The sequence below is a fragment of the Lactuca sativa genome, chromosome 4 (genome assembly GCF_002870075.4).
Source record: "Lactuca sativa cultivar Salinas chromosome 4, Lsat_Salinas_v11, whole genome shotgun sequence".
NCBI classification, from domain to species: domain Eukaryota; kingdom Viridiplantae; phylum Streptophyta; class Magnoliopsida; order Asterales; family Asteraceae; genus Lactuca; species Lactuca sativa.
This window is the reverse complement of record NC_056626.2, coordinates 250,431,204-250,442,784: the sequence shown is the minus strand read 5'-3', so window position 1 is coordinate 250,442,784 and position 11,581 is coordinate 250,431,204. Positions and strand designations below refer to the sequence as shown.

The following is an 11,581-nucleotide window of genomic DNA, read 5'->3' as shown; positions in this document are numbered from 1 at the left end:
ATGGAGATCAAAGGCTACATAAGAGGTATGTTTTTCTTCTTTATAGTTTTTTCTAGGGCATATGTAATTAGCATGAAACCATAGATCCATAGGTTGTATGTACACTAAGGTATACCGTAGTTTCAATTTTTTTGCTACCTAGTTTAAAGTGTATTTGATGTGTAGCAAACCCAACATGACAAAAAAATGGAATTGGAAAAGTAAATTCAACATACCTTGGCAATGATGATTGAAGAAATCCAAAAATCTTTTTGTTACCAAGTAGCCATACAACCGTCACTTGCCACTTGTTAGTAAGTTTCAACTCAGCATGAGAAACAAGCAAAAAAAAAAAAAACCCAAGAACAGAACCCAAATCCAACAAATCCCAATCTAATATTAAGAAAAGCTCAAGAATAAAGTCATCTATATTTGTTAAGGCAAGCAACATTATATGAGTAAAGAAGAATAACTATTTAAGATTATACCAAATTTCAATCTGATCAAGAAATTGTGATACAAAGTTGAAGACCAAAAACAAAGCTAGTTTTTTTAGATATCTCACTCTTCTATTTTCTCTCTATACGGCCAAGAGCATGAGCTCTCCCTTCTCTTTTTCCTTCTTGTTAATGGTGCTAGAAATCAAGGCTTATAAGTTGCTTTCTATTAAGACTTATTTGGATATGTCTTAATAGCTTAAGAGGAACTTATATACAAGTGAAGACTAACATCTATGGTAGTTTACTCTTGCATGGTGGATACTTCTAGAGATGCTCTTCTTTGAGTAGTTTTCCATCTTTATTAACTTCCTAATTGCCAAAAGGAACCAAAGTCTTCAAAGATTGTAAACTTCTTCATTTCTATGGTTGTTTTAATATTCCTACGCTTTTAAAAATGATCCTTGGTGGGTAAAATGGTTTTTTTTGAAACGGAAAATATAATAAACTACTCCTAAATTATTCATCTATGTCCACTGCGGGACTTGAACCCTCAATCTCAAGAAGGGAGGGCAACACCGGATACTGCTGGGCTAGAAGCCCTTAGGCGGGTAAAATGGTTTTAGTTTATTCAAATCTAAAATTGCATCCGTTGCTAATCACGTCAAGTTTGACACTATAATTAGATTATTTCTGACTAAAAACCCAACATACCACTCTTGTAAAATCTCCACTACGTTGACATTGTACTTTTTCCAAATTGAAATATAACTTAATATATTAATCACCTTCCTTTAGGGATGTCATAACCCCTCGAGGGACCGCAATCCTACGGGGCGTCATTTTCGTATGGGGTATTCATACAATATTTTTGGGTTAAAAAACAAGGTAAGGATAGGTGTTATCAACGTTTAGTTTTTATTTTTTTTAATTTTTTTAAAGGGGTGGAGGGGGTGGGTGTGGGGGGCTCTGTCCCTAATACATCGCGAGGACCTCAAATTTATTACCTGATTTTCAATTATTTTTTTATAAATATAAATACTAAAATTAGGGTAACGATTGTGTAATATGTCACACCCCGAAACCTGAACGGTGGAAAAGTTCGGGGGCAGAGGACGTCATGTATAGTATCACAACAATGCATAATAGTAAACAAGCAACAACATCATCCATTGTATTAATAATATAATTTTAATACAAGTGTGTTCTGTATAGTTTATAAGACACCAAAAATATGAATCAAAATAAGAGATGAGTCTTGAACGTGCTCCATCTTCTCAAAACTTGGTCATCGGTACTTGTCTACTGGTGACTTGAGAATACAAGTTATTTTAAAAGCGTAGATCAGAATTAAAGCCGATGAGTTCATAAGTATTTTAGTGTCATTGTTTTTACGAAAGTGCTAGTAAATTTTTGATGTAAATTTTTGTAAGTGTTTATAAATGTTTGATGTAATTGTTTGTATCTCCTAAAAAATCCTATATTTTCTACTAAATAGTAGCCTTCTACCAAGGCCCAAATGTTCTGTGTGTTGTGTTGTTTGTAAAAGTTTGTATCTTTCCCAAGTATGACTATCATTACCAAAATATAGTTTACATTATCATTTATGTGAGAAGATCACAATATGAATGCAATGGGAAAATAACAGTGTACAGTAGTATTGTATGTAAGTAACTACCAATGTACTAACTACCTTAAACCAGTTTGTTAATTAAGGTAAAATGTGATATGATTGTAACCATACTTGATAGACTAGTATAACACGGTGCTCTAAGGCATCGAAATGGTATGACATTAGTCACCCGTAGACCTGCAGGTCCCACTGTAGCTAGCAGCAAGGTGTAGGATAGTCAATCCCATATAAATCTATACACCAATTCACGCTCTCCCTCCAGGAGACTCTGGTTGCAAAACGTGACACGACAGTAGATTGCCATGCCATGAAGTAATGGCTCACATTAATGTTATAGTGTTCTAGTGTTTGTATAGTATGTTCTAGTGTATTGTATGTTCTCTCTGTACTAGTGTATTGTATGCTCTCTTTGTATAGTGTAGTGTATGTTCTCTTTGTTTCTCATAATAGTATATTCTCTCTCTTTCTCATAATAGTATATTCTCCCTGTTTCTCATAATAGTATATTCATATTGACTCATGAATGAAATGACTCTTGTATGTTTCATTGTTCTAGTAATAGTAAGTAGTGACTTCCTAAATATACCTATTATACTTTACTAGTAATGTTGTTTGTATGAATGAACATGTTTGCACACCTTTGCTACCCAAAGTGACTGAATGAAGAACTTTAATATCTATATACATACATATAATATATAACTAAGATTGAAACGACCTTCAGACAAACAACCGATACCCTAAGTCTACAACCAAACAAGGAACAGGAAGTAAGGCGAGTTATCAGTCCTAAGTCTTTTCAATCCTACTTATATAACTATATCTATATAGACATGATTTTGATAAAGTATAAGTTAAAAAGAGTTTAATAAGGAGTGTTGCGTATAAAAGAGTTTGTAAAACTATTTGAAGCAATTTGTTTGGAAACACAGTTTGAAGTATAAGAAATCTGTCTGTTTGATAGTTATTAATCACATGTGATTGATATAATAACTATAATGTTTCTACTTGTATTCCCCACCCCCTATAAAAGCATTTAAAATCATTTAAAAGATAAGTTAAGGGGTATGAACTCACCTGTAGTGAGTAGTTCGGATGAAAGAGTGGTATAGGATGCTAAGTGTCAGGTGAACACTTGAGCACACACACGGATCCTATTTAGCATATAATGACACATATATGTATGTAATTAGTATTTATACAACTAATCAGGTAAGGGAAACACCTTAGGTACTAGGATACACTTGAATGGAAAGTTATAAATCACAAATGATTGTGTATAAGGGGAGTTTACGACCACACTTGGTGTTTGCGGCCAAGTGTTCACGACCTTAGGAGTTCACGGCCATAGGGTTTATGGCCTCCTGAGTTTGCGACCGTAAACTCATGATGATTTGTGCGAAAAGGTGTTTTAAGGTCCTACAAATCACAAGGAAGTGTTCTAGACTCAAGACCAAGCCTTAGGAAGGAGTTATGGTCCATATGCACCTCTAACTAGGGTTTACAGCCAAAGGAGATGCTCTTGGACGTAAACACCTTTTGTTCTTGGGGAAATGGATGTTTTCAAGGTGTTTAACATGTGTTTCAACTAGATATCGAGTATAGGGAAGGGATACTTACGATATAGTAGCTAAAAATGGTTATTTTGGCCCAAAACACTAGTGTGTGTTCTTGGTGTTTCTTGAATATCTAACCCAAAAGATGATGTTAATGGATGGAATCAATGGGTTATGCTAGCTAAGAAGATGTATCACTAATCAAGGGATGAAACACTTACATTTTTGAAGAATAAAATGAAGATCCTTATGATACTTGAGAGAGAAATTGAGTTCTTGAGTTAGGAATGGTAAAAGTGTTGAAAAATGGCCAAGTATCAAATATATAGCCAAGAGTTTATGGCCACCATGAGTTTACGGCCGTAAACTCATGTCTCTTGGCCGTAAACTCCTCATGAAGGGGTTTATGGCTTGTTTGTTGGTTTTGAACTTCAACAGACACTTCCTATCACTCATTCCTTGGATGTACTAGGCTTAAAACACTCAAACGGACTTTAAACAATGCTAAAAGATACCAAAAATATGTTGACTTTGATTGAGTTGAGTGGTTGTACAATATAGAAATTTTGGGTTGTCACATAATATATATATATATATATATATATATATATATATATATATATATATATATATATGTTATGTATTTTAATATAAATGTAATGTTAAAGGTTAAATGAAATAAATGAGTGAAACATAGGGTAAATAAGGTTACATACGTGACTTTGGGACAAACGAGGAATTAAGGAGAAATGGGGAAACAGAGTAACATGGATAAAAGTGACGTTGATAGTGAAATTCAAGGGTAGGATCAGGGGCACGGAAGGGGGAATTCAGATTCGTGTTTGAGGTGGGGGAAGCAGACGAATTCATGGGCAGGGGAGGATATTTCCACCCGAGTTTGGCCCTTTAACATCTCTGATACATAGTGAGAATATTAACCTTACCATTATGAAAGATCATATCTATCAAGAAGGCGATTGAGTAGAGCTATAACCTTACCAAAGGATATAACAATATTGGGTTCATAAGGTTAAAGGAGACCGACGATTTTTATCCATGGTATTCTCTCGAATCTGTGCTCACATTGGTCTCCTACTCTTAAACATTTGAGCCAATTTTCCTAGAAAATATTGTTTTTAGAAACTCCATAGCACCTATTGAGGTTTCAAAATTTAAGAGAGCACATATCCCTCCCAGATACATGGCTTCAAATTTTGTTAGTCCATCGGCCTTTAATTGGTTTGAAAGTTACATAGTGTCTCTAGCGAAAGAGCTTCACCAAGAAAAGTAGATTTTCTAACAAAGAAATAATAGTGTTGGTTAGTTTTAAGCAGTGTTGTAAAAATCTCGATTACGTCCCGATTAATCCCTTGGCGCTACTCGACCGATTAGAGGGCGCCTAGCGATTAATCTCTACATACACAATTACTGAAACAGTAGAACCCGATGAAATTTTAACTCTTTGAAGAAGTTATATCTCAGCAGAAACTATTTGAGCTATGATTAGTATTGTATTTATCATATTAACCTATTTTGTTATGATATTGATGATATTTAAGAACTTTTATATGATATTAGTCATATTTAATTTTTTAAAATCTAACAAATTAGCAATTAATGGTCCCCGATTAATTTCCGCCTAGCCGATTAATCCCTTAACCCCAGTCCACCGACTAGCTAACGTCGAATGATTTTTACAACCTTGGTTTTAAGATAATATGGGGAAAAGGAGATTGACCTAAGGGGATGCGTCATTGTTTCTACCTTTGTAACTTTCCCATCCTTTCAGGCATGTACACTCATGGTCTAACACCATTCTTTTGTCATTTCATCGGGCTTGTAGGCTCACGGTTTATCATTTTCTACTACTATACCATCAAGTCTATAGGCTCATGGCATATCGTCCTTCCACTATCATCCTATATGAAGGCATGTGATCTCATCATACGATCCTCCAACTATCATAACAAAAGAATACTTTAGTTTAATCAATAAAACAAGCCCTAATCACACATTCATACACTAACAATACACAAGAATCCTACCACATAAAGGATATAAGGTCACCTACAATTTAGTGAGAAGCCTCAGTTGAAGTTAGCAATCTAAGTCCCACATGCAAGTCTTAACTAATAAATCAACTAGTGTAAACCGCCTAAATGCACCATTAAACGTATCTCATCAATCGATACTAGACAGAGATCAACCTTAGTCCAAATCTCCATGTCCATCAAAGTTTGATCAAAAGTCAAACCGGTCAACGATGAACACGTCTTGACCACCTTCTAGTTGTACAATGACCACAACAGTCCAAAAGTTCTAAGGTTCGTCACATTTCATCTAGTGGGCGATTCAACCACTTTTACCAATGCTTAATTTGTTAAGTGAGGAGCTGCAAGTTTTTAGAGACCATCTTAGGAAGTGTCTAATGGATACAAAAAAATCCAAACTTTACTGACATTAAATCCCTTAGCATGCTAAAAACTAACCCGAGATCCAAGACAAGCCAAAATGAATTAGGCTTTCTTTCATGGTTCAAAGAGAGTTTAACATGTTCTCTTTTCACCTCAAAGATTCTAGAATAGATATTGAAAACAACTCACAAACCTACAATTTTCCAAACTCCAAGAATATCATAGTAAAATGGAATAAAAATGACCAACACTCTAGATCTAGTAGTAACAATCCATAAAGGTGCAAACTTTATCACTTACAATGATGATGAGCTGATAATAAGAATTAAACTCTCAGGATCTCTCCTCCTTTGCACCACAACTCTTGCTTCTTCTTCAAGCTTCTACTCAAATGACACTAAAACTCAAGAATCAAGGGAAGGAAGCTAGGGTTTCAAGCTTCTAGGTTTTCTAGAGGTTTACAGTAGATATAAGAGAAAACCATAGGAGTTAATGCCTTTATATAATGTTAGAATCACGAGATTAGGTTTTTGGGCTGTTGCAAGCATTACATTGCGACTATGATTCTCCCATCGCGTAGCGACCAACACATGGTTGCGTCTCAAATTTATTTTCCTTCCAAAACCATCTTTCTTATTTCCTTATAATAAATAATTAGCAATTACAAACGTACCTATAAAGTAGGCGTTACATGGCCCCTAACAAATCTTTCTTCTTCGATGTGTATAAGTCCACCACCTTGCCAAACTTCTGGATACTTCCTTCAACTCGATCCTATCGAATGCATATCTGGTATGTTAGAGACGTAAAAATGAAATGAATTCTCCGTTTTCTCCTTGAATGTTTTTGTTTTTCAGTGCCTTCACCCGACTTTTGTCCACCCTTTGTTGTGATTGTTCGACTTTCCCAGAGTGTCATTCATTTCAGATTTTGACAAATAAATTATAAATGCCTATTATTTAATTTATAATAAATATAACTCTATTTATTTATTCTGATTTCGACCAATAAATAATAAACAACTATTGTCTACTTATTTATTTAAGATGATAAATAACAAATTTATATACTACAAACAATCTATCTTTTAGAGAGGTTTGCCGAATCAAGGCTGTGAGCCTGGCACTTCCTCTTGGTTCCACAATCCTCCCTACTCAACTTTTTTGGGTTTAGCCATCATCCTTTGTTGGTTGGAATTTGAACTTTTGAGCTCAGGCAAACCTTGAATACTGTTGGTTAGCCTTGACCCATGAGACGTGAGTTTAGCCGAAGACTTCTCGCTTCGTGTTGAGCCTTTGCTTGGCTATGATGATTGGGTCCATTATAGGCAGGTTCGGCCATTTGGGCATGATGAACTTGTTTCGTTAAAGCTTTATTTGGATGCAGTATGTTATTAAGTACATTAGGTTGGAAGTCATTATGATATATAAAATCAAATGAATTATAATATACTAATATGATTAAAATTAAATATTTATTTTAAGTTACATAATATATTATGGTAAAGAAAATTATAAATAATGCATACAGTCATAGATCTCTATTTGGCATCATCAAGCTAACGTTCGGTAACTAACAGATGATGTAATCATCATCTTAATTTCTCTTCTTGGAATTACGAATTAATTCGTATTTCTATAAAAAGAAACTAAACTGTAAGCCCAAATATCATAAACGTACCTCGGTATTACCGCAAGACATAGTTAGTGGGTTCAAAAATACGCTTTACATAAGAAATATGGCTACAGTTTCCAAAGAAAAATAGGGGAATTTTATATATAGCAAGAGATATCACATAGATTTGGGGTTGCCTTTTTGTTGCTATTACTTAATTTTTGTTTGCTTTCTTTTTCAACATTCTCTACCACTTTAAGGCTGCATTCACTTCCCACCCAAAACAACACAGATTGAGAGGGAAAAGAAAGAGTATGAAATTCCCATATCCGTATCATGAAAATGAAATAAAAAAAAAAAGTTCCCATTTTCAAGTTTTGGGATTGGAGGAATCTTTTCTCATTCCCTCTCATCTCACTTTATAGCAAATAAAGTCACAAACACAGCCAAAGAGGCCACCGAAAAGCATAGACACCTTATCATTAAAGCAAATACACAAACCCCCTGATTAGACTACCCAACGCACACGCATTTACAATCTCTTCAAATATACTGCATCATTTGAACATCTTTATTTTTAGATGTTAACATCTTCAAAAAAAAAAAAAAAAACTTTTGCATTTTTATATGTTATTGGACAAGTGTTTGATCGTTTTTTAGTATTTTTCGATGGTGTTTTCTTACCAAATATTTGCTTGAAAAAGAATATATTTACCGAAATTACAATATAGATCGACCACAAATCTTGGAAATGCTGGATTTTATTAAAAGTGATCAAAAGTCATGGTTGGTGTTGAAATCTTGTGTTTTTTTCTCAAAACGGAATTATATTATTTAATAATCAATGTTCATGACAGAAAGAATTTCACCCAATCTAGACCACACGTCCATACATTATTTCTCATTCTCTCTCTCTTTAGATTAAGAGTTGTTACGCTTTTTAAAAAGGATCATCGCTCAAGTCAACCTCACCTCATCATTTGGTCTTGGTTCTTCATGGGGCACCCACTTTCTTTTTCTTGCTTTTCTTTCCCTCCTTTTTCACCTTCATTTGCATAATTCACCATGATATGATGACAACCCCTTTCTTTTTTCTTTCTTGATTTGTCTATATAATTGACACTCTCTATCAACCATGTTTTTACCCATCCATGGGACTTAGCAGCATGAAGGTGCATCAGTTTGCACGTGGTGGTGGGTTCTGGGGGGACGATGATCAATCCTCATCCTCTGGCCTCACCCTCGGTGTCTGCAAACGCTTACACCCTCTCACACCGAAGTTGACAACTAGTGATAGCACTGACACTTGTTTCACCATGAATAATATTAGCGTTAACGTTAGCAATAGCAGTAGTAGTAATAGCCATGTCACACCCGCTACTTTTGATCTCAAGAGCTTCATTAGACCTGAAAGTTGTCCTATTCAACTTGTTTCACCTGACCACAAGAAAGATTCTCCTCAGGTACTCATCATTTACTTCTTAATCTTCACTTACGTTTATGTGTAACTTCATCATGCATGTTAATTAATATGATACACTACAAGACAAGCGAGGTGTAATGCTCAACTACATACTGTGCCTTTTAGTTAAAAGTAATTGAATTTCACTTGTACACATATATGCTTACAGTTGCCAAGGATCTTCACTGTTTAAACATGTATATGACATGATATGGAATATTTTTTTTTTCTCTTTTGAAGATATTATCCTTATAAACAATATAAAACTTAAAGCGGAAAACTCATTTGTTATTTGGGATCTACAATAAGTTGATGAGAATGGTGAACTTTGTGAAGGTGGAAACACATCCAGGAGGAACAAGATGGAATCCAACACAAGAGCAAATTGGAATCTTGGAGATGTTATATAGAGGTGGAATGCGGACTCCAAACGCACAACAAATCGAACAAATCACTTCACAACTATGCAAGTATGGCAAAATAGAAGGCAAGAATGTGTTCTATTGGTTCCAAAATCATAAAGCACGTGAGAGACAAAAGCAGAAGCGTAACAACCTCGGTCTTAACCATTCCTTAAGATCAACCCCAGCCTCCACCATGATCAACTCCATCTCATTAAACCCTAGAGTATGCTAGCTTCCTTTCTTTGTTTTTTTGACTTACATGTAATCTTTTTCTTGTGGGTTTTGTGAAAGTTTAGTTCTTGCATGTGATATAAACAATCTTTTTAATATTCTTGAAGGGAGAAGTAGTGGAGAGTCCATACAAGAAGTGTAGAAGTTGGTCATTTGAGTGTTTGGAAAAAGATGAGGAAGATAATAAAACATTGGAGCTCTTTCCTTTACATCCAGAAGGAAGATCAAGATCGTCTTGAAGTGATATGAAAAGGGTTTTTCCAGGAGTTTAAGGTCACTTAGTTGCTGAAATTCTTATGCTCCTTTTTGGTTAAACTTTCACTTTCGTTGGCTCTTTTCTTCTTTGTTTCCGGAAAGAAGAGAGACAATTTGTATCCTTGTACCCTCTCAACATCTTGTACCCTCTAAACATCTTTATGTCTTATTTATTTTGACTTTGGAAACCAAAGCGTGCTTTATCTTGGAAAATGTTGCTAGCTAGCTATCGATGCTTCTCTTTATTTTCCCAATTCCATCTTTTTCGATAAAAGTTTCAAATATCTAGCTAGGTCCTGGACACTACGCTGAAACCATATAAATATAATTCTTTCAAGAAATATAAAAATGTCCTTTGGCAATGATAAAATCAATAAATTAAGTTCACAGAAACCAATATTATTGTTAATTTGTTAATTAATCAATTTGATATTTTAAAGATTTACCAAAACTATGATGATGAAACTTCTGTAGAAAATGAAAAGATAATTACAAAACAGAAAATCATTGACGGAAATTTTGAATTAGCTAGTGGTGGATTGTGTGGGGTCACAAATCTGTGGATAACTTTGACATTTGGTTTCACAATGGAGCTTCCGAATTCAAATTAGGTGACTATTATGATGTAATCCTTACCTATAAAATACATGGTTTGGAACCAGGTTAGTTTTTACGTCATGCTAAAATGACTGGGTAGCATGTGATCGTTTTTTACTTTTTACACATTAAGAAAGCTCAACACTACATATGAACGTCTTCATCAATCACGTGCGGTTAAAATGATATAGAACCACTTGCTAGAAATTTGGGGTAGAAAACATAATATGGTAATATATGGTTTACTTACCATTAGTGTATAAGATATCTTCTTCATCTATTATAATAAAAGAAGGTTTTTTGTTACATGTTCTCTTCTCTTTCATTTGGACACATGATATTTTTTAGAATTTTTAAATTTTTAAATTTTTTATTTTTCATTTTATTGTAATTTTTATTTTATTAAATTAAAATTTCATATTTAATATGTAAGATAATATATATATATATATATATATATATATATATATATATATATATATATATATATATATATATATATATATATTAAAAAGAGTTTCTATATGTAATGTATTTAATACATTAAAGTCTCTTTGATTTTAATAATTCAAAAATTTTCTTATTTTTCTTATAAATTAAACTTTTCAAATTGTTAAAATTTTATATATTTGTTTTTTTAAAATAAACTCATGTAATACATGAGTTTCACACCTAATTTTATTAATATCTCTTAATGCCCGTGTGTTAATAAGAAATTTAATATAAGATAAACATAACGCTAATTTTTGTAAGAGAATTTCAAGTGTGGCAAAATATGAGTATATATATATATATATATATATATATATATATATATATATATATATATATATATATATATATATATATATATATATATATACACTTGAGTATCAAAAAAACCGGATAAGGACAATAAAATTTGCATTTTTGCAGTAATAAAACGGTTTCTTGGAAAACTTCACAAACAATTCCTGCGAGCTGTCTGGTTAAATTGTGTGGTTGAAATTGCAACAGACA

General features: G+C 33.5%; 1 protein-coding gene across 1 annotated transcript; it reads left to right on the top strand.

Moving 5' to 3' along the window:
- The first annotated feature begins 8,636 nt into the window (after window positions 1–8,636).
- Window positions 8,637–10,198, top strand: LOC111912641 (WUSCHEL-related homeobox 4). Its single transcript, XM_023908392.3, has 3 exons — window positions 8,637–9,096; window positions 9,432–9,722; window positions 9,838–10,198. Exons 1-3 carry the CDS (start codon window positions 8,785–8,787, stop codon window positions 9,967–9,969), a joined length of 735 nt encoding a protein of 244 aa, XP_023764160.1. The 5' UTR covers window positions 8,637–8,784; the 3' UTR covers window positions 9,970–10,198.
- The last annotated feature ends 1,383 nt before the right edge of the window (window positions 10,199–11,581 follow it).

What these genes read in the sequence shown, in the direction of transcription:
- LOC111912641 (XM_023908392.3), top strand. Translation starts at nt 8,785, where the DNA reads ATGGGACTTAGCAGCATGAAGGTGCATCAGTTTGCACGTGGTGGTGGG. An exon ending in ACAAGAAAGATTCTCCTCAG is followed by an intron (nt 9,097 to 9,431) that starts GTACTCATCATT and finishes AACTTTGTGAAG; the next exon opens with GTGGAAACACATCCAGGAGG. An exon ending in CCATCTCATTAAACCCTAGA is followed by an intron (nt 9,723 to 9,837) that starts GTATGCTAGCTT and finishes ATATTCTTGAAG; the next exon opens with GGAGAAGTAGTGGAGAGTCC.